At 58.1% G+C, this 22,627-nt stretch overlaps 1 protein-coding gene across 1 annotated transcript; it reads left to right on the top strand.

Annotated features, from left to right (window-relative positions):
- Positions 1–2,382: 2,382 nt before the first annotated feature.
- CSK (C-terminal Src kinase) lies at positions 2,383–20,791 on the top strand. Its single transcript, XM_047074804.1, has 13 exons — positions 2,383–2,721; positions 15,693–15,772; positions 16,114–16,227; positions 16,350–16,462; positions 16,840–17,059; positions 17,919–18,012; positions 18,199–18,264; positions 18,348–18,447; positions 18,549–18,639; positions 19,108–19,181; positions 19,277–19,472; positions 19,585–19,671; positions 19,935–20,791. Exons 2-13 carry the CDS (start codon positions 15,758–15,760, stop codon positions 20,115–20,117), a joined length of 1,353 nt encoding a protein of 450 aa, XP_046930760.1. The 5' UTR covers positions 2,383–2,721; positions 15,693–15,757; the 3' UTR covers positions 20,118–20,791.
- The last annotated feature ends 1,836 nt before the right edge of the window (positions 20,792–22,627 follow it).

The raw sequence follows: 22,627 nt of genomic DNA, 5'->3' as shown, positions 1-22,627 counted from the left end.
TTATTGATCTGCCTCCTGGGCCTAGGGTTCAGGGAAGTTAAAACACGTATTTCACTGTGCTATGGAGAGGTGGAGCCAGGATTCAAATGCAACTCTGTTTGACTCCAAAGTTCACACTCCTTGCCACAGCAAACCAGGGGAAGAAGTCAAATGTGTTGGAGGCAAAGGAAGATGGGTCGGTAACCAGACTGGGACAGGAATCAGAGCATTTCCCCCAAATGCCCACAGTCCCTTCCCCTTTTGCCAGCCGACTCCATCAGAGGAGGGGAGATGTCAACTTCTCCCTTTCAGAAGCCTTTGCAGAGCTATTGAAGGGCCTTCCTTTAGGCTGAGAGAAGGCCCCATCAGGCACTATTTTATCATTCCATCTTGACCTCAGAGGAAAGAAAGGGAAACCAACTGAGCTGAGAACCCTCCCCAACCCCACCCCTAGAGCTGTTATCTTGCTGAATCTGCAGCATCTCTCATGAGCAGAAGTATATTTTGAGCCTGATCTTACAAAAGAGGAAACTGAGCTCAGAGACCTTAAGTAACTAGCCCAAGGTCACACAGCTAGTAAGTGGCCCAGCTGAGATTGAACTTTGAGATCTGAACCCCCAATCCATGCTTTTTTTGCATTACACCATAGCAATCCCTGGGACCTGATGTCTCCTCAAAGGGTAGGAGTGGGACTACTTCTTCCCTCCTTTGAGGAGCTAGTCCCTCACTGGGAAGCTGGCCCAGGGGTGCACTGCGTCACAGAGCCAGCCTGTGGTTTGTCTGGGGAGTCACACCCAACTCCTGCTCCTGACATTTGAGGCTCTATGCAAACTGCAGCCACACTCTCTCCAGCCCACTCTCCGACGGGCCCGTTACTGTCCCTCCCATTCCGTAGGTCTGGGTGGACTAGCCTTTGTCAGTATACCTCATTTCCCCCACCAGACAGTGCCCCTCCTCTCTGCCCACCCAGCCCCGTCCCTAAGAAGTGCCTTGATGCCTCCGACCTACACCGAGTCTCTGGTCTCTCCTCCATCACTAACCTCCCCCCACACCACCGCCACACACACACACACACACACACACACACACACACACACACACACACACACACGGTCTGCTCCTGCAGCTGAGAGCAGACCACTTCCCTGCTCCTCATTAACCATGATATGTAACAGTGATACTTAACTGAGGGCTGATCAGGTGCCAGCCGCTGCATACTAAGCACCTTAGATGAATTAACTCATTTCCTCACCACAGAACCTTAAGAAATTGGTGCTATTATTTTCCCCATTTGGTAACCATAGGACAGAGTTTAAATAGCTTTCCCAAGGTCACAAAGCTACTGACGACTTCCTCATTGCCTCCAGGCTGAAAACAAAGCACAAGAAAGTCCCACAAAGTTCTTTGGATCTCTCTCGTCCCTGCACCTTGCAGGGACCCCGTCTCCCACCACTCTCCTGAGGCCACACCGCAATTTGCAGCCATACTGAGCTATTTTCAGTTCCCAGAGCCGTCAAGGCTCTCACCATTCTCTGCCTTTGTTCATGCAGTTCTCCTGCCTGGGGTCCCAGTTCTATGAAGTCTTCCCATTAGCCCTCTCCTCTTTTCTGCTTTCTGTGGACCTTGTACACCACGTCTCCACGTTTATCAGTTGTTTCTTTGCACTTGTGTGTTGGCCTGTGAGTTATCCCACGGAGAACTCCCTGACAGTAACCAAGTGGCCCAACTCGTAGACTTCAGAGCCCGTCACGCTGTCAGAGCCAGGAAATGTTTTTGAATGAATGCTTACTGCTGCGAAGGAGGCCCACTCTCCACAAAGAGATCCGAGGAGACAGGCCCAGGTCAGGCCTCAATTGCTGCTACATCGGGGGAGTCTGCGCCCAGAGAAAGCTCGGAGCAGGCTCCACGGCGGCCGGGTCAGCCCTCTGGGAGGGACCTTGGGGAGACTTGAGCGCTGGCCGGCAGGTGGGGGCAGGGCGTGGGCGCGGACACACCCCCCGCAGTGCCCCCGGCGCCCGGCAGGGGGCGCCGCTCCTCCGGCCCACGCCCCGCCGCGCGCCGGGCAGGCCCCCTCGCGCAGGCGCGCTGCCGCGGGCGGAGGATCCGGGCCGCGCTTCCTCTCGCCAGGCCTGCGAGCTTCCTCCCAGCGGAGCCCCGGGCAAACGGAGCTTGGCCGCCGCCGCAGACACCGCCGCCGTCCTCCCGCTCCCGCCCCACCCCGCACCCTGCCCGGGGGGCCTGCCGGGGTGGGGTCCGAGCGGGGCGACCGCCCGGCCGCGCCGCCGTCGGGGCCGTCCCCCGGCCAGCCGTCCCTCCCGCCCCAGCCAGCCTGTGGCCGCCAGAGCCTCCGGGGCGTGGAGCTCGGGGAGCCCCCGCGGCCCCCGATCCAGCGTCCGGGGCAGCCCCCCGGCAGCCGGCGCGACGTTCCAAACTCGAACCTCGGTGGCGGCGTTCGGAAGCGGAACTCTGCCGGGGCCGCGCCGGCTACATTGTTTCCTCCCCCCGACTCCCTCCCGCCCCCCTTCCCCCGCCTTTCTTCCCTCCCCGACCCGGGCCGCGCGGCCATCCCCCTGCCTCTGTCTGGCCGTCCCTCCTCCCCCTCTTTTCGCACCAATACCTCTTTGTACCGCACCCCCCGGGGACCCCTGCGCCCCTCCCCTCCCCCCTGGCCGCATGGACCGTCCCGCAGGCCGCTGATGCTGCCCGCAGCGAGGTGGCCCGGACCGCAGTGCCCCGAGAGAGGTGAGTGCCTGGAGGGCCTGGAGGAGGTGGGCGTCCAAGTGCTTCTCGAGGGGATGAGGGTGGAGGTCGCGCGTCCCGCTTCTGTTGCTTCCGTTGCAGCTGCGGTCACGTCCACTCCCATCCCCCACCTCCCTTACCCCCTCCTTCCCGGGTTCGAATTCTCCCGGGAGTCGATGTCAGCCCGACTGGGAGGGGAGCTCACCAGGGAGGTACTGCCCTGTGAGCCCCACAGACTTGTCTCAGGCCACTCCGAGTCTGTCCCCTCCTTTCCCCGCCGTGTTGGGGCTGGCTGGAGCCTGGAAGGAGGGGCAGCATGGGCCAGGGCCCTGGAGAGTGGGCACTTTGCCATTCCCTGCCCGGGCCCTCCCTGCAGGTTCCCTGGCCTGCCTTATCCTGCACCTTCCCTCATCCCCCTACTGAGAGGAGCCGGCTGGCTCTATGAAGTCCAGGGCCCAGCCACCTCCCTGGAGCCAGCCAGAGGTTGAGCCTGTCTGCCTCCCAGAAGACAAGGCCTAAGCCAAGGGACCTGTGACCCTTGGGTGGGGAGACTGGGCAGGGCCTCTGTGTGGGTGGACGTGACACTGGGCATCAGGACCATGCTCCCACCTCCTGGCAGCCTAGTCAACTCATTCTCCCAGGCTTCTCAGGGCCCAGGCCAGGTGTCAGGAAGAGGCGTGTCCAGCCACCAGATCCTTGGAGCTTAACTGGGGGTTCACCTCCCCTCCCATTTTGTGGACCAGGGTACTGAAGCTCAAAGGGGGAAGTTGCTACCTTAGGCCTCTAGCAGGGCCGGGCTGTCTGTCCTCTGCTGTACAGAGCTGGACTCCTGTGGATGGAGGGAAACCAGGCAGGGACCTTCACCCACCAAGGACCCAGGCCCCCAGCCTGACCCAAGGGACTTTGTGGGGTGAACACGTGCTTCCCTGCAGAGGGCTTCCGGCCCCAGCTCTGCCTGGGTCTGGGCTCAGGCAGCATCAGCACTGTCCATGGGATTTCCCCTTGGTGCCTGAGGCTGGGTCCCACTGACAGGATGTGGTGGGAGAGGGGCACCTTGTCTGGTGTGGCCCTGGCGCTAAGTTGAAACAACCTGGTAGTCAGTCCTGACCCAAGCCTCCCACACATGTGGTCTAGCTGGCACAGAAGCAGCCAAGTTCAGAACATGAATGGGATCCAGATGGGGAAGGTGAGAGCCCTGTTTCCACAGCCTTGGCATAGGAGCATTGTCAGAGTGGGGACACCCAGGGGGCCTGTTTGAGCCCCCCACACTTTGGTGATCCCAGTGTCTTTTCTTGGAGGGGCCCCGGCAGGAACAGGGCAAAGGCAGCAGGAGGAAGGTTGGGAGTGTGGCAGGATCCTCTTGCTCCCTGGAGGGATAGGAGGTTCCTTGGAGGATGCTGAGCTGTGTCTGGGCCCCCTTGGGGCTGCCGGTGGTTTCGTCCTGTTCAGGACGCTGCTCTTGATGTAGGGTTTTTTAACGGTTACCCCAACATGCTTGGTGGAAGGGACCCAGATGTGGTGGGCCTGAGAGACTCCCGTCACCCAGCCCCCCACCCAGCCCTAACTTCCTTTGCAGCCTGAGGGCCTGGGGCTGAGGCCTGACTGTTGGGCACTTTATACCAACCGTGAGCTGTGTGGGTGCAGCTCCAGGGTCCCAAGGCCTTTGTAGAAAAGGGTTCTGGCTTCAGGCTAGCACATGTGCAGAGATGTGTTTTTTATCTGGTGAGCCTAGTGCCTTCCTCCCTCTCAGAAGTGGCTGCTCTTTTCTCTGTGTTGGGTCAGGGGCAAGGAAGGACCAGATGACAGTCTCTGGGGCCACTGCCGAGGGCGCCAGGCCCCAAGAGGTTGAGCTACCATTGAGCAGCCCAGAGTACAGGCAGGGGCTGAGGCCCAGGATACACAGTGTGATCCAGCCACCCAAACAAGCTGCCAGCTGGCCTGATTGGGCAGAACGGCCTGCGTCCAGTTCTGGGCCCTACCTTTTGAGGCATTTGAAAGCCTTGACACATAGTCCCCAAAGAAAGAGGTGTTCGGTCTGGGAAAGAGAAGGTAGGGAGAGACCCTGAGGTGCCTGAGGGGCTGTTCCATATCAGAAAGGCCATCCCACGGTAGATGATGTTCCAGACATCAGGGCCAGAGCTGGGGGCCAGATGGGTCCCAGGGAACCAAGTCTGATCTCATGGGAAAACTACATACGGATTACTTTCTTAATGCATAAAGTAACAAAGCAGCACTATAGGAAGACTTAGAAAACAAAACAGAAATCACAATTTCTTCACCAGCAGTGACCGTTTGCATTTTAGAGTTCCCTGCCTGTCTCTTCCTGATTCCACCCCCCCCCCCCACTTCATCTCTGTTGTCATTTGAGTATGCGCGCCATGACACCTTTTTTCGCTTCATTCTGTGTTTCTGGGCATTTTCTCAGTCTGTGTAACTTCACCTCTAAGAAGCTACACCGCATTCCAAGTAGCTCTGCTGCAGCAGCGTCGCCCAAACCCTCGTACTAAGCGCGCGCATTGTTGTTCCCATCTGTCGCTGGTATAGCTGTTGTTACTACAGGCCCCAAAGCAGCCTGGGGTATTGGAAAGAGTGGGCAGCTTGGCACCCATCCGATGTTCCCCGCCCAGTTGCGCGATTTAGGCCAGCACGGAGGGGCCTTGGACAGGTCACCCTCTGAGATGGGGTTCTTTTATGTACACAAAAGGATGGCTTTACCTGGGCCAGACAGGAATCTGAGGAGAGTGTGCATGAACTAACCGAAGTACTTAGAACGTACCTGGTGCAGCCCCGGGCCCCCAATAAGCACTTTGTAAGGGAAGGTTAGCGTTCACAGGGGACCCAAGTGCAGGCTGCCTTAACGTGTGGGGATGACACCTGGGCCAGAGTTGGCTGGTAGGTCCACCCAGCAGGGCGAGGCTTTGCCCATGGAACCCTTCTGAAACTCTCTGTTCCTGAGGTACTGGGCTATGGTTGGGCATGGACCTGACCCTGGGAAGATGGGCTGCTGGTTGGTTTCTGGGGCCTGACCCTCCCCATCCCCCTTTGCCAGCACCAGAGCTGACCGGACAAGGTCTATCCTCTGAGAAACCGGCCGCTGCCTGCCCCTGGTTTCGGCTGCTTCCTAGGCCACCCCTGAATTCCCCCCAGTGGAGACAGAGGCCTACTTTCCCTGGGAAAACCAAAACTTGGGCAAGGAGCCCAGGCATCCTGAGCCCCAACCCAGGGACAGCATGCCAGCCTCGTCTCCCTACCCTTTCCCAGTGGTGGGGGGAAGGGAAGAAAACTGGAGGTGGGGGTAGGGCAGGGATTCCAGTCTCCCAGATGGGAGTTGGAAGGGAACCTGGATGGTCCACAAATCACTGGGAAAGTTTCGTGCATTAGCGGCCTCCTCTTCGGCAGGTGTTCCGGGTCTGACCTGAGCACACCCCCTGCTTCCCCTTGTTCTGCTTCTGTGGAGACCAGAGTAACTGGGAATACCCTCCTGGGGCCACCCCATGGGCAGTAGGAGGAAATCAGTCTCAACCTGGCACTCCTGGGCCTAAGAGACCATAGCTCCAGATGACCCTAAGGCAGCCCGATACTCACGGGAGGCCCTCCCCCAGGTGAGCCATTCAATACAGAGATCCCCAGGCACATGACCTCAGATTCTAGCCACTAGACTTTTGCCTGTGGAATGTCTCCCTCCACCCCGGTCTTGGCTCAGGGGAAGTGGGCATTACAACTGCCCTCCTGTCCCACAGTTTGGGCTGGGATGAGGTCACAGGGTGGGGTCCCCTGCAAGATGCTGGCCTGGCTGGGGCAAACCCTTTGGGTGTTTCTCATTCCCCCCTGCCTTGGTTGGGGACAGGATGGGTGGAGGAACAGGCTGCCCCCCATGCCAGGCAGGGAGCACTGCCTCCCTTCCTCCTCTCCTGTGGGTCCCTTCATTCGAGGGCTGGAAATAGAATCCGCTAAGTAATGATTAAAGTCAAATTCAGACCTAAAAATAAAGAGCTGGTGAAGGAAGAGCTAGTGTGCTCCCTGTGTGGCTGAGGGGAGAAGTGAGCAGGGCGAGGCTAGCTTCAGAGGCCAAGCCCCTGCTTCCCAGGAGAGGCCAGAGCCCACTGGGGGATCAGGAGTCCTCCACCAACCGGGGGGCGTCTGTCTTATCGGCATGATGCAGCCTGCACCAATCAGGCAGGCTGGCAGGACCAGGGAGAGAATCTCCTTTTTCCTGTGGGGAGACTGAGGCCCAGAAGGGGAAATGTTTTGTCCAGCCACTGTCCCGGAACGCCCCTTGGCAGCCCCCCAGGGACCTGAGGGCCCCACACAGCCTAGCTTGCCCTTTCTGCCTGCTCAGTTTCTCTTCCTGGTTTTGAGGTACTGTGATGAGAGGAGCTTCTCATCACACACTAGCTGTGTACGCCTCAGCGGGGCTGGGCCTCCAACCGCAGCTTCCCTCCGTCCCCCTGCTCCCCCCCACACCCGCCCCTTCCGTGTGATCTGGGCCCAGAGCTGCAGGAACAAGCAGAAGAGAGGCGCCCCCCTGCCTGTGCTGCTCTCTGCACAGTTGGAAGCCTTGTGGGCGGGTGAGAACCTGGGTGTCATCTGACGCCTGCCCACCCTGGCTGTTGCTTCTCAGCCCTGTCCAGCCCCACACCTGCTCTTTACCCAGGCCCCGTCATCCTATGCTGTCATCCTGTGCTGTCCACGCTGCAGGGAGACTGGAGGGCAGAATGAAGAAAACCCTGAGAGCCCCCCTGCTGGCCAGTAGAGACGCAGAGAGGAGTGAGGGGAGGCCTGTGGTTCCACTTCCTGGCAGGGCTGGTGGGAGCTCGGAAGCCGGGGAGCTGCGTAGGCTGCAGCAGCCAGGAGGGCTTCCTAGAAGGGAAAGGCCATGAAAATCAAGAAGTGTTTGAGTTCCTCGCTTGGAGCTTCTGCCTTCCCTAGAGTTGTTGGCTTCTCTAGTTGCTTTGTGGCTATGGACAGACTGTTGGCCTCTCTGTGCGATGCAGGATATGGCAGACGAGCAAGGATTGGGCACCCATGTAACTTCTGCTTCCCAGAGCAGGAGGGCCAAGCTCTAGGCAGACCTGCCTTCAGCCGCCCGCTCTCACCTAGCTGCCCTTTTTCCGAGTGTCATCCGTCCTACCCAAGGAAAGGCTGGAGGTTTCTCTCTTGACCAAGTTCAGACAGATCTTAGTTGAAATCCCTGCTCTACCCCTTGAAAGGTGGGTGTCCTGTCAGCCTGGTTCCTCCTCTATCAAACAGAGATCAACAGTAAAACTTCACGGGGGTTTTTGAGGATTAAGTAAGTAACATAGGGTTGGGTCAGTGGGCTCTCATCCCATACTTTCATTTTTACAGCCCATCCTGCTAGGGGAGGAGGTTCCTCCCTCAGGTGGGTAGCAAGACTGGAAGTCCTTCGCGTTGGGCCCCCATAGCTTTACCTTCTGAGTTCTGTGTTCTGTGGGTCCCAGTTCTGAGATGGAGAGACCAAGAATCTGGGGGCCAAAGTTGTTAGTTCATGGGCCTCTGGCCCTCAGTCCCCCCCACCTGTAATGTGTATAGGAGGCTTCAAGGTAGGGGCCAACACTCATCTTTTTTTTTTTATCGTTTTTATTTATTTTGGGGGGAGGGGGGAGTCAGAGACAGAGTGCTAGTTGGGGAGGGGCAGAGAGAGAGGGATACACAGAATCTGAAGCAGGCTTCAGGCTCTGAGCTGTCAGCACAGAGCCCAACGCAGGACTCAGACCCACGAACCGTGAGATCATGACCTGAGCCAAAGTCGGACGCTTAACCGACTGAGCCACCCAGGGGCCCCTAACACTCATCATTGTTAAGTGTCTGTTGGAGGTCAGTGCTGAGAGGCTATACGTAAATGTAGGCAAATGGACACGCAAAGGCTATAGCCTGTGCTGGGGGCAGGAGAACAGAGGCCTGTGTTAGGGCCCTGGGGAAGCCCCAAGTCCCTGCTGCCCAGTGCATGTAGGTAATTAGGCTCCTGAGCGGTAATTAGAAACCTTTCTGGGCCAGGAGTGTCAGCCTCAGGCCGCAGTGGTGCCTGGGGGAGGAGGCTCCCCATTAGCCTTCTGTGACTCCAGCCCCCACCTCTCCCAAACCACTAGATGGGATTTCCGGTCCCACAAGCCACTGGAGGCAGGAAAAAGCCAGTGAGTTGCTGTAATTTAGTTTTAAACATTTGTCAGCCGTTAAACTCACCCCTACCCTTGGGGCAGGGGTGCTGAAGGCTGAGGGAGGCCCGTGGCTGGCAGAGGGAGGGTCAGGCAGCACACTCTGGAGTCGAAGTGGAGCCATCCTTTCAGCCCTTTCCTGACCCCCAGGAGGTTTAGGCATCTCCAAGGGTCTTGTGCCCAATTCTGCAGTGCCTGACCCTGAGACGTGCAGTGGGTATGCTGAGCGCTCTGGACTGCCTGCCTGGGTCAGTGGGAGCCCTCCAGCCCCACAGCCTGGTGTGTGACAGGGGGTGGGAGGGGGAGAGCATCACAGTGCCTTCAGCCCAAGTGTCCTTTGCAGAACTAGAGGTGGGGCTGATTTTACTGCTGCCAAACCAGCCTGACTGCTGGCGGTGCCCCACCCTCCTCAGGTGCACTGCTCTTTCAGAGGGGCGTGCCCACATCGGAAATTCAGTTTTACTTATTATCTGTCCTGTGACCGATCAGAACTTCCGGGCTGGTTCAGAGCCTATGTGGACCCCCACCCTGAGCCTTTTTCTGCCTTAATTAACTCCCTCCGTATCCCAGTTTTGGAAGCTTAATTCTGGTCTGGTCTAGCACACCCCCCTCCCAATTGCTTTCACTGAAATCCTCCCACTTCCCCTCCCCTTCTTTCTGGAAGCCTTCCCGGGTTGCCCCTGTCTCTCCTGTCTGTTGGGTCACTGAGCATACCTGGCCGTGATCATCTGGTAGCCAAGAGGACGGAAGCAGGACTGCATTTTGGTGGTGACCCTGGGCCGGGCACAGAAGAGAGACAGATGAGTGGAGTTCTCAGAGCCCCCCTGGCGTCTCATGGGCCCTTTCCTCCTCCTGTCCATCCTGGCCCACCAAGCAAGGGGCTGATTGCACAGGGAGGCTCCTGAAACACTGGCTCAAAGAATGAGAAGGCATAGTGAACATGCCTGTTGCTCTGGTGGCCACCCCTGCCCCCCCCAGACACTCCAGCTGGGTCCTGTGGCAGGACCGAAGTCTCTGGGGGCCACAGGGTCCCTTGTGCACTTCCCTTTTCGGTGGGTATTTTTAGATGGGTGTAAACAGTTACTGAAGGCTCCCACGCCCCATTAGGCAGTGGAGTTTTGGTGAGGGGGGCAGGGTAAGGAGCCCCTTGACCTGCCCCGGCCTTGGACACATGATAGACTGTGAGGGCTACAGCTGCCCCCAGGGCAGGGAAAGGGCAACCGAGGAGTTTCTGGGCTCCCAGTTCTCCTTTCTTCTCCCCTCCCCACCAGCCTGGGCGACCAAGAAAGGCCTGCCTGAGGCTGCAGCCGCTGACCTCAGTGCTTGGGCATAATGCCCGGCCTGTTCCCGGGACCCCGGCACAAGGACTGCCGGGAGCAGGGTTTGGGGCAGGAAGTCAGAGTGAAACGCTGACTTCACAGAGTTCCAAGCCCCCTGTCCCCTAGTCCTCTGTGGGTGTGGTGACAGCTGCTGTCCCTTTGGGGTTAAATATAGTCCCGTCAGTTATGGGACCTCGGTGTGATGCAGCCGGCCTTGCTTCCTCCTTTCCTTTGTTGGTTCATTCATTCATTCAGCACTCATTCACTGAGCTGCCACTCTGGGCTCAGCCCTTGCTGGGGACATGAGTCAGCTCCCGGCCTTCCCCCTGCAGAGCTCCCAGGCCAGGATCAGTGAGTTTCTCACTGGAGCGCAGGGATGTGTGAGAGGCTGCAGAGGCCTGGAGCAGCCAGCACAGCCAGGGAACTAAGGAATGCTCCTGGCAGGGGTGGTTTTCAAAAAGTGATTTATTTTCAATCTTCCTTTTAGGGGGAAGTTAGTAATAGATACATGTGGTTTAAAAAAAAAAAATCAAGAAGGACAAAATAGCAAATGCACCGTAAAAGTAATTTTCCCTTAAACTTGACTCCCCCCTTCCTACCCCAGAGGCAACTGCTGTTGCCCGTTTTCTCTTTCAAAGATAATCTGTGCATGTCTGAGTTACAGAATGACTTATGTGTCCCCTTAAAAAACACAACTTTTAACATAACATGGAAGATGGGTTTCCTGCCCCTTGCCTTTTGTCACAGCCTTTAAACGTGGAGTGTTCCAAACCTACTAAAAAGCTGAAGTAGGGGCCCCAGGCCAGCTCAGTCAGTAGAGCACGCGACCCTTGATCCCGGGATTGCGAGTTCGAGCCCCACGTTGGGGGTAGGGAAGACTTAACAAAAACACAATAATAATAAAAGAAAAGGCTGAAATAATAGTATAACGAATACCCATGTATCCTTTACCCAGATTCACCAAGTCTTAACATTTTGCTGTGCTCGGTACCTCTTTTGTATACCTACACATGTGAGTATATGTGGTTTTTTGCCAGTTTGAGCATTAGCGTGAGCATCATCTTTCATTTCTAAGTACTTGAGCGTGCACCTCTTACATAATCACAGCACCATGATCACACTTAAGAAAATTAACATTAAAATTCCATAATATTACCTAACATTTCCATTTTCCTAACTGTCCTCAAATGATTTTTATAGCTACTATTTTTTCCCTCTGAGCCAGAATCCAGTTCAGGATCATTCATTGAATCTTGTTGTCGTGTTCCTTTCTCCTTTTTTTCCAGCTTTACTGAGGTGTAACTGACTTAAGATGTTGCATAAGTTTAAGGTGTGCAGTGTGGTGATTTGGTGTACCTGTATTGCTAACCAGTTAACCACAGTAAGGTTAGTTAACACCTCCTTCACCTCACATGAATACCATTTTGTTGTTTTGTCCCATTTCTTTAGTGTTCTGTTTAATCTAGAACATTCCCCAGCCTCTGTTTGTTTGTTTTGTCTTTTGCAACATTTACTTCAAGAGTCCAAGCCAGTTGCTGGGGCTGTGCCTGACTGCACCTTCCTGATGTGAGTCGTGTTAGCCGGCTCTGCCAGAACACCGCCCAGGGACCCTGTGCCCTCCTCCGTTCGTCGTAGCAGGGGGCGCTTCACTGTGTTGTTCCTCTCACTGTGGGTGATGCTTATTAATTCGATCGCATGGTTAACAAGGTGTCTGTCAGACCTACCTGTTGTGCAGGTGCTTTTCCTTTCGATTAATCTGCGGAGTGGTCTTTGGAAGCAGCAGTGTCACTGTCTCGCTCTCCCCAGCAGCTTTTCCTTCGGCGACTTGAACTGGGGGGTGCTCTATGTCAGCACCTGAAACTCTGTTTGGGCCCTGTCACCGCTGGAATTTTCGTTACGTTTTAGGGATATCGGGCCATTTATTACTTGATCCCTTACTGATGAACATGAAAGGTTGTCTCCCAGTCTCTTGCTACCACAAACGGTTCCACAGGGATTTTTAGGCACATGTGAAAGAGAAGCGATTCCTCAACTGCATCCCGGAGGTTGAGAGGAGGTCCTTGGGCAAAGAAGAGAGAAAGAGTAGAGAGGGAGCAATAGGCAGGGAGGTGGAAACAGCAGGTGGGACACAGGTCTGGCGGAGGTGCTGGAGAGCCAGCAAGTCCCAGAAAAGCCAGGTGACTCCCCCAAGGTCACACACACAGCAAATTGGTGGCAGAGCCAGGACCAGGACTCAGAGCCTCTGACTCCACAAAGTAGCTTGAAAGCAGGTTCACATAACCCAGAAAGGACCCCTGTGTGCCCGGCCCAGGCCAGACTAGAAGCCTAGGTTCCTTATGGTTCCTCCAGCCCTTCTGGCTCTTAGTCTCTAACCTGGAGGAGGATGGCCCCTGGACCCTCGGGGCCTTAAGGAGGGAGATTACTGAGCCACCCTGGGCTTGTGACTTCACCAGAGAGGAGCTGTCAGAGAGAGCCCACGGCTTGCAGTGGGCTCCCGGCAGCTCCAGTCCTCAGAGCAGCCCCAGGTGTTGCAGGGTTATCACTACCCCAGTACAGGGATGGAAAAACTGGTCCCAAAGTCATTGCCAGTAGAAAAGGGGAGAGGAGTCAGTTCCTCCCCCTGCTTTCCCGATCTGTGGTTGTCATAGCCCAGCCCCTCAAGGAAGCCCCGCCCCCCGCCCCCAACCACTCTAGGTGGGCTCGTCCCCACTCTGGGCACCGCTTGCTTCTCTTCTGCCCTGCATTGTCCTTTTTCTAGGCCAATGTGGCCCCGGGGCATGGTGCTCCCGGGGCATGATGCTCCCAGGGCATGGTGCAGGGGCTCAGGCATCTGACACCTGAGCAGAGCAGGATGCTTACTGGAGGTATAAACCTCAGGCAAGGCCACTTTGCCTCTTGACCTCGCTCAGGGTCCTCGTAGGTAAGATGAGGGTAAGAATAGCGTCAGTTGTTAGAGGATTTGATGAGCCATTACGTGCCAAGGGCAGGGCCTGGCACAGAATAAGTGCTCAGAAAACAGGGCCTGTTATTATTTTTATTATTATCATCAAGTCAGTGGGGAGGCGGCAGCAGCAGCTGCAGGCCGGGAAGGGAGTGTTTGCAAACTGACAGCAGGGAGGGTGACTAACGGTGCCACAGTCTCCACACCCTCTGTGGTGGCGTAGTGGTGGCGAGTTTGGAGGGGGGGTGGGGTGGGGAGAGGAGGCATGGGAATGTGGAAAGCTAGCAGAGCCCGTGTTCAGAAATCCTGAAGGTCGAGGACCCAGCCAACCCCAGTGGAACCCTGTCGCCTGTAGCCGTGTGACTTCACACAAGGTGTTCAACCTTGTGAGCCTCAGTTTCCGCTTTTATAGAACGGGGGTAAGACAAGCTCACAGCTCACCACCGCTTGTGGAGCCCAGCGGGTGGTTCCTGACCCCAGCCCAGTCACCTGAACGTGTTTGATGGTGGGGGGAGGTGTCTAGGCTCAGCCTTGGTGGGCCCCCGTCTCCCTGTGCTGACAGCAGAGGTTGACGGGCTGGCGTCCGGGGACAAGAAGCACTGTGTACCCTGGGAGGAAGGGAAGCCGTTTTGTCTGGAGGAGAGGGAGGGGGTTTATGGCACGCCCTGTGCCAGACCCTCCCAGTCCAGGGCTCTCCTTCTCTCCCTCCACAGCCTGCTTGCAGGGGAGGCCTTTCAGGGCGAGGGATCTGAGGCTCAGAAGGGTTGAGTCATTCTTCTGAGTTGCACACTCCACAGAGCCAGGTCTGCCTGACTTGAAGCAGGAGTGAGGCCTGGGAGTGGTGGTGGCACTCCCTGGCTTCTGCTCTCCTCAGCCGCGCGCTTCTTGGCTGAGGTCCCCAGAAGCAAACCCCGGTTCCTCACATTGTCATTTGAAGCTCCTGCCACCCTGCAGGGTTTATGCCAGGCAGGCCCACCTCCAAACCGTCCCCTGACAGCAGACTGGTAGGGTGCTCAGATGGTCAGGGTCTGCTTCCCACCCTCCCTCCCCACGAGCTTGCAGCCAGGCCAGTTCCTCACGGCTGTCCCTGTCTGCCTGGACACCCTTGCTCAGCTGTCACACCAAGGAGGGGTGCCTTCTCCGGCCAGCCTTCTTGCCATCTAAGCCCTCCGCTCTTTAGGGCTCGGCTCTGGGGCTCCAAGAAACCCGCCTACACCCTGCAGGCCTTGCCTCACACCCCAACCCCTCTAAGATGTGTGCATGCTGGCGTCTCTTCCCACTGCCTGGCCTGGGGAAGGTGGTATTACAGCCGGCCCTAGACCTGGTCCATCCTGTCGAATGAGCCTGGGAACAGGGCTCATGGAGTTCTTCTTCTAACACACTGTACCCACGGAGAAGTCACTGGCCCTGTCTACACCTCAGTTGCCTCAGTTTCCCCATCTGTAAAAAGAGAACAGGAGCCCTAGCCTGTCTACTTCCTGAGACAGGTACACAAGGGCTCTGGGCTTTGGGAAAATGCCAGCAGTCCAGGGAGCTTGGAGCAGGGGCCGCAAAGTATGTGCGGGACGGATTGGCTTACTGCCCTTGGGGTATGCATTGGCTGGGGTAGCTTTTTTGGAGGGGCTTGACTGTATTGAAGTAAACCTACACACCAAAAAGTGCGCCAATCATAAAGGTGCCACAGAGCGAACCCCCCTCCCCCACTCCCAGTCACGCCGCCCCCTCCCGAGGGCACTCGCCATGGTGCACCGTGGATGTGGCATATGCATTGTGAACGGGGTCACACGGTCTGTCCTCTTCAGTCTGGTGTTTCGGTTACTACTACTCGGGAGTTTGTCCTTGTGCTCTTGAACATCCACGTCCACTGCTATGCGGCGCCCCACTCGTGACCGTGCCACAGTTTACCCATCTGACTCTTGATGGGCATCTGGGCAGTTCCCAGCGTGAGATTGGTTACAGTCATCCTGCGTGAGCGCTCTCGTGCCCATCTCAGAGGACACAGCCCTGTTTTCTCTTGTGGGTGCACCTAGATGTGGGGCGACTGGGATGTACATTTGGCTGTAGACGTACTGCCCGGGCACGTTTTTATAGGCAGAGGAACTATGAGGCCCACAGAGAACAAGTGACTTTCCCAGGTTGCACTGCACCTTCCCCAGGTTCACACAGCTGCCCTGGGCTCCCTTCCCCCACAGACCACATAAGTCACATCCGGGCCTGGGGCTCATGGGGTGGGTGGCACTGGTGCTGCTCACCTCTGAGCTTCCTTTGCCTGTGTTGGCCATTCAGTTGGGCTGTGAGGCCCCTGTGGGCTTAGGGTCGGTGACCCCTCTGTCCCTGAGGATCCTCTGCCTTTGTGCTCCTGCTTCCTCCCTATCCAGTGCACTCAGCCTGCTGAGACTGGAGAGGATGGCCCTGGCCCAGCTTCCGGCTCTGGGGGCCTTTGGTACCTGTTCACATTGCTGCAGGGAAGGAGTGGGAGCTCCGTGAGTCGGGGAGACCGGCTCCTCACACCCCTCCTCAATCTTCCCTTTCTCCCTGCAGCTCTCATGGTACCAAGTGACAGGTTGGCCTTCCTGTGACACGGGGACGCCAGATCTTCTGAGAAGATGTCAGCAATACAGGTACCATGGGGGCAGGGGTCTAGGGCAGTTGAGGGGGTGCTGAGCAGAAGAGAGAGAATGAGGGCTCACATAGACCTGCTCCCCTTTTCCCAACCCTGGCTTTCAACAAGGGAAGATTCTAGGGTGCGCTGTTAGACCCAGGACCCTGAAGATGGGAATACAGATCTGGGAGAGATGGGGGAATCTCAGCTGGAAGGCCCCCCGAGTTCTCATGGGGAGGAGCACCTCACTCAGGCTCACAGAGGCCAACCAGGAGGCTGTGACTTCAAGAGTGGGTGGGCAAGTGGGTGGAGGTGGGCCCCGGGCTGCATCCACCCGCCCACCTGCCGCCTGCCCCGCAGGCCGCCTGGCCGTCCGGTACAGAATGTATTGCCAAGTACAACTTCCACGGCACTGCTGAGCAGGACCTTCCCTTCTGCAAAGGAGACGTGCTCACCATTGTGGCCGTCACCAAGGTAATGAGGGACCTCACGTGCCCACACCTACCCCCTCCCACCTCCGGGTGTTCCTGCTGGGTCCGGGCTCCCCTGCAGGGTACGGTGGGCCTGAGAGTGTGTCTGGGCTTCCATCTCCCCAGGACCCAAACTGGTACAAAGCCAAGAACAAGGTGGGCCGTGAGGGCATCATCCCAGCCAACTACGTCCAGAAGCGGGAGGGTGTGAAGGCAGGCACCAAGCTCAGCCTCATGCCGTGAGTACTGCTGAGGAGCAGTTGGGGTCTCCCAGTCTGGGGAGGAAAGAGGACAAGAAGGCCTGGTTCCCCTAGAAGACTCACAAAAACAGAGGCAAGAGTTGGGGGGGGGGGAGGAAATGTGTGAAGGCTTCTCAAGATGAGGGGAAGGGTGTGGGTACTGGACCTCAAAGGCGGGGGGCAGGCCCAGGAGGAGGACTGAAGGAAGAAGGGTGGGAGGCAGGACATAAGGGCCTCTGATACCTGACTGAGCCGGTGGGGGCCGTGGTGCGGTGTCAGCCAGAGCCGGGGACCTTCAGAAAGTGGAGCCCGGCAGATGTGTGGGGCAGGGGTCAGTACCCTTGAGCCACCACGAGCCCTGGCCTGGCCTCCCGCAGCTGGTTCCATGGCAAGATCACACGGGAGCAGGCAGAGCGGCTGCTGTGCCCACCGGAGACAGGTCTGTTCCTGGTGCGGGAGAGCACCAACTACCCCGGGGACTACACGCTGTGCGTGAGCTGTGACGGCAAGGTGGAGCACTACCGCATCATGTACCATGCCAGCAAGCTCAGCATTGACGAGGAGGTGTACTTCGAGAATCTCATGCAGCTGGTGGAGGTGAGCCAGGGCACCCGGCACAGCACCACCGCTTCTGGCCACGTGGCCTCGGCACGTGCAGCCTCTGAGAGCCTGTGTTTCCTCACGCCTTGATGAAGCACCTGCTACGATGCCACCACAGGGAGAGTGGCACTGTCCCCACTTCACAGGCTGGGAAACAAAGGGTCAGAGCAGTTAAGGGACCTGCTTTGGGTCACGTGGTTATAAATCAGAGGTGCCAGGACTAGAATCTGAGTCTGTCTAATCCCAGAACTCGGCCTCTTTCCAGGCAGTCCGAACTACATGCCCAAGTATGTGTATGTAAGCATGTCCTCATGAGCTACACCTTGATGGCTAGGGTCCGCCAGGCTCCTACACCTACATGGATGTGCCCACGTGTCCCTGCAACTCCCAAGGCCCACTCTGCTAGCCCTGTTCAGGCCACAGCTCGCTTCTGGTAGCCCCAGAAGTCTCCCAGATGTCTCCTGCGTGCACTCTCAGCTCCCTTCCCCCTGCTAGACTGGCTTGGCCTGTGGCTGGGAGGGTCCTGGCCACATCTGGCTAGAGGCTAGTGTATGTATGGACTGAGCCAGGGCTTACCTTCTGCCTCGGGATGCTGGTGAGGCCCGGAGTGGTAGCAGCAGCCCGCTATCTGTCCAGCACCTGGATGTGAGGTGGCATGGGAAATGGGTCAGGGATCTGAGCCTGGGCCGCCCTCGTCCCTTCCCCTGTGGGAAATGAGGAGCCCTCCCAGCGCAAAGCCGCTCCAGGCTGGGTGGGATCGGCCTCCGCCGCCCTCTGGTGGTCAGAGCCGGGCAGTGCATGTGAGCTGTTGGCGCTCGGTGGGCTGGCCCTCGAGTGCCTGTCCTGCCCTCCACAGCACTACACCTCAGACGCAGATGGACTCTGTACTCGTCTCATCAAGCCAAAAGTCATGGAGGGCACGGTGGCGGCCCAGGATGAGTTCTTCCGCAGTGAGTGCCATCCCTGCCCCCAGTCCTCGCTGGCCTGCCTGCCTCCTCCCACCCGGGCTCCCTGGCACTGCCCCCATCCCAGAGGCTCTGGATACCTCCAGGGCACTCCACACACGTAGTCCCACCTGTGTCTGCCGTGGGCCCTGCCCTGGCTTCACCTCTCACCGACACCCTTCCCCCCACCAGGCGGCTGGGCACTGAACATGAAGGACCTGAAGCTGCTCCAGACCATTGGGAAGGGGGAGTTTGGAGGTGAGCGGGAGGGGGTGGCAGCCCTGGGAGGGCCAAGGGCCCGTGGAGAGTCTGGGGGACAAGCTCCAACCTTCCTCCCCCAGATGTGATGCTCGGTGATTACCGAGGGAACAAAGTTGCTGTCAAGTGCATTAAAAACGACGCCACCGCCCAGGCCTTCCTGGCTGAAGCCTCGGTCATGACGTGAGTCGGGGCCGAGGGTGGGTGCGGAGGTCACCTCCCCGGGATGGGGAAGAGATGGGGAGGCTTGACTGGCAGGCTCTGAGCACGCCATCCTGCCCTAGGCAACTTCGGCATAGCAACCTGGTACAGCTCCTGGGCGTGATCGTGGAAGAGAAGGGCGGGCTCTACATCGTCACTGAGTATATGGCCAAGGTGTGCACCTGCCCCGAGATCCCATCCCCACTCCGGAGCTGAACACTTGGGCTTTCCAACTGCCCCAAACCCCTCACCACGTCCTCTGGTCCCTGCTCCCCCAGGCCCCTCTCCACAGCTGAGCTCTGAAGTCACCAGGCAGGGCTCAGCTTTTGTCCTGACTCATCATTTATTCCCTATGACCTTGGACAAGTTGTGTCACCTCTCCAAGCCTCAATTTCCTCATCTGTGAAGTGGAGATCGTAACACAGCCGTAACACTTACCTTAGAGATTTATGCATGAAAACTGCTGAGTGCAGTGTCCAGCTTATAGAATCTGATGTTCAGAAGTGATACCCCAACCCCTCCTTGCTCCTTCCCTCCCCTTGTATATCCCTCAAGTGCTTACTCAGCCCCAGCCCACAATGCCAGAGGGCTGGAGGGCAAGTCTGACCTGTGGGGCCGGTTGGTCTGTCTGTCCCGCCCCAGGGAAGCCTAGTGGACTATCTGAGGTCAAGAGGTCGGTCGGTGCTGGGCGGAGACTGTCTCCTCAAGTTCTCACTGTGAGTGAAGCAGCACCCTTTGGGGGGGTGGGGGGCAGACCCCGTGCTGCCGTGGGAGCCCTGTCTGAGGGGACATGTGGCTGGCTCTGTCCCAGAGATGTCTGTGAGGCCATGGAATACCTGGAGGGCAACAACTTCGTGCACCGGGATCTGGCTGCCCGCAACGTGCTGGTGTCTGAGGACAACGTGGCCAAGGTCAGCGACTTTGGCCTCACCAAGGAGGCCTCCAGCACCCAGGACACGGGCAAGCTACCAGTCAAGTGGACAGCCCCAGAGGCCCTGAGAGAGAAGGTGAAGCGGGCCTCTCCCCAGAGCCTGAGGAGCGGTGGACGGGGGTCCTGGGTCACCCCTTCCCCCCACAGCCTCCCAGGGTCTGACACTGCTTCTCCCATCTATGTGGCAGAAATTCTCCACGAAGTCTGACGTGTGGAGCTTCGGAATCCTTCTCTGGGAAATCTACTCCTTTGGGCGAGTGCCTTACCCAAGAATTGTGAGTTGGGCGCTGGGGCCAGGGCATGGCTGGGGCTGAGGGTGAGGCTTAGAGCAAGGGAGGGGGTGGCAGGGGAGGGGGCCCTTTCCGGGCCCTGCCTCCCATTCTGAGGCCTAGAAGCCACAGGCCTGCCCTTGGGACCTTCCAGGTGACCTCCTGGGCCAGGCTCTGAGGCCCAGGTCTGAAAGGGATCCCCGAAGCTGAGTAGGGGTCCTCTTGGGGGTGAGGCCCCGTGTGGACTTATACCACCCACCCGCCCACAGCCCCTGAAGGACGTCGTCCCTCGGGTGGAGAAGGGCTACAAGATGGACGCCCCGGACGGCTGCCCGCCCGCGGTCTACGAGGTCATGAAGAGCTGCTGGCACCTGGACGCCGCCACGCGGCCCTCCTTCCTGCAGCTCCGGGAGCAGCTCGAGCACATCAAAACCCATGAGCTGCACCTGTGACCGCCAGCCGCCGCCCAGGTCTCGGGCCTGCGGGGACTGAACCTGGATAGATTGTGGACCCGGTGCCCCCACTTGCCGGGCCCGAGCCTGAACTGAGCCCAGCGGGCTCTGACCCAGCCTGCGCCCCCTCTGGCCTCCCAGAGACCCCGCCTGGGCCTGGCACCTTTTCTCATGGACCCACCTGTGGGGCTCAGGAGCCCCACTGAAGGGGCCAAGAAGGGAGGGGGCAGAGGAGCGTGAGGCAGACGCCCCCCGTACCGCGGTCAGGCTCCCCCTGGCCTCCCATCTCTCGCCTTCTTAGAGTTTTATCCCTTTCCTTTTTTGAGATTTTTTTCCTGCGTGTTTATTTTTTATTATTTTTCAAGATAAGGAGAAAGAAAGTACCCAGCAAATGGGCATTTTACAAGAAGTACGAATCTTATTTTTCCTGTCTTGCCCACGAGGGTTGGGGAGACCAGGCCCCTCTCTGGGGACCCATCGCCCCAGCCTCGTTCCCCATTCCGTGTGCCGTGTCCCGTGTCGCCTCGGTCGCCCGTGTTTGCGCTTGACCATGTTGCACTGTTTGCATGCGCCCGAGGCAGACGTCTGTCAGGGGCTTGGAGTTCGTTCATGTGCCGCTGCCGCCCACCCACCTGCCTTGTGAGATGGAATCGTAATAAACCACTCCATGAGGACTCCGCTGCCCGGCCTCGGCGCTTCCTCCGCCGAGCCTGCCCGTCCCGCCCGGCCCCCTGTCCCCGTGCCATCTTGTCCATCCCCCTGTCTCTGTGAGCGGGGCTGTGCTTGCCCTGGGAGTGGAGGGGGGTGGGGAGCACGGCCGGGAGATGTAGCCGCCGCTTTGTGTCAGCTGCACGAGCGAGTGTCCTGTGTCTGCCGTGGGGGAGCTGTCGCCACCCGCCCTCCCCCACCGTCCTGCTGGGACCCGGTCCACAGGGTAAGGTCTGAGGGTCCCAGCCACCTTGGCTGCCACGTTGTTCAAGCACAAGGAGGGCGGAAGCCGAGCCTGACTGGATGGAAGTGGGGTCCCCCTGGTAGGAGGCAACATACGTGTCTCCTGCATCAAATGTCTCCTGACCCTGGAGAGTGAGGAGGGGGAGGCTCTGAGCTGCCGGTGGTTCTCACGACTCACCTACGATGTAATAGCGCTGCCCTGTCCCCTCACGTGTGCCCAGCCCCGTGCCTGAGGATACAGAGGTTGGGGGGGGGGGGCTTCCCCACCCCACCTGGGGGACCACAGATGGAGAGTGAGCACCAGCCACCGTATTTCCTCCCCTTACTCAGGTTCCCCGGGTGCTGTGGTCAGTGCGGAAGCTATAATGGTTGGGGAGGCTCATTTCATTCCCTGAGACTGGCAGCTGAGGCTCTGACCCTGTCTCAGCCCTGTCCCAGCCAGCAGGACCTGAAATCCAGGGAGTTCTGACTTTGTAGTGTGCCTCCTGTCTGCTCCTCAGCCCCCTGCAGCCCAGCTGCCAGTGTCTGCCCCCACCCCTGCCCTCCAGCCCAGAGCAGGAGCCTCCTCACCTCCCCCAGTCCGTCCCTTCTGCACACTGCGAGGCTCGTTTTTCTAAGACCAGACCATTCGTTCAGTGACATTTGAATACCTGCTTTGTGCCAGGACTGGGATGCAGCAATGAGCAAAATAGACCTGGTGGAGTTTCCAGTTGGGAAGACAATCACTCAGACAACTACAAACTGATAGCGTGCTATGGAAAAAGACATGTATAACGTGGGGGTCAGATCTTGTCTGTAGGTCAGGAAGGGCTTCCCGGAAGGGGCAGCACGTAAGCTGAGATCAGAAGGATGATCAAGCGGTGGGGGGTGGGGGGGGGTGGGCAGCAGCATTCCAGGAAGAGAGGCTGGGACAGGAGGCAGGACAGCTTGTTCTGAGGTCTCCGGGAAGATGGTGAAGATGGGCGGTGAGCCTTGAGGTAGACAGGGAGGCTGGGGCAAGGGTTTGGCTTTTATCACACTGAGAGCCATGGGGAGCCCGTGACAGTTCTGAGCTCCTGGTGAAGTTCCTGGGAGCACAGTGAGGACTGATCAGTGTAGGAGAGGACGGTGGGAGTGGATGGCCTCCAGAGCGATATAAGGGAAAGCTGAGCGAACTTGCCAATGGATTCATAATGTAGGCGAAGGAGGGAGAGGAGCCACTGTGACCCCTGATAAGCAGGATGGCTGGGGGTGGGGGGTGCACCAGGAAACTCCTCTTCTGGAGGAAACATCTTGAGTTCTGTTAAGGACGTGCTGAGTTTCAGGCGTGCCTGTGAACTGCCAAGAGGCAATGAGCAAGTTGTTGGAACCCAGAGGCTGGAGAGGGGAATCTGAGAGTTATCAGCGTGTGGCTTGGATCTAAAGCCATGGACAAGGAGGAGGTCACTGTGGGAGGACGTGCAGAAGAGGAGAGGTCCCAGGACCATGCCTGGGGGAGCGCTTAACATTCAAAGGCCTAGGAGAGGAGGCTGACCAGGCCAGATACCGAGAGGAAGGCAGCAGAGTGCCCTGTGACAGGT

The sequence above is a fragment of the Lynx rufus genome, unplaced genomic scaffold, assembly GCF_022079265.1.
Source record: "Lynx rufus isolate CCGP_SWC_20201006 ecotype Redwood Valley unplaced genomic scaffold, mLynRuf1.p SCAF_13, whole genome shotgun sequence".
Taxonomy (NCBI): domain Eukaryota; kingdom Metazoa; phylum Chordata; class Mammalia; order Carnivora; family Felidae; genus Lynx; species Lynx rufus.
Note: the sequence above shows the minus strand (reverse complement) of the source record. Positions and strands in the feature narration are given on the sequence as shown.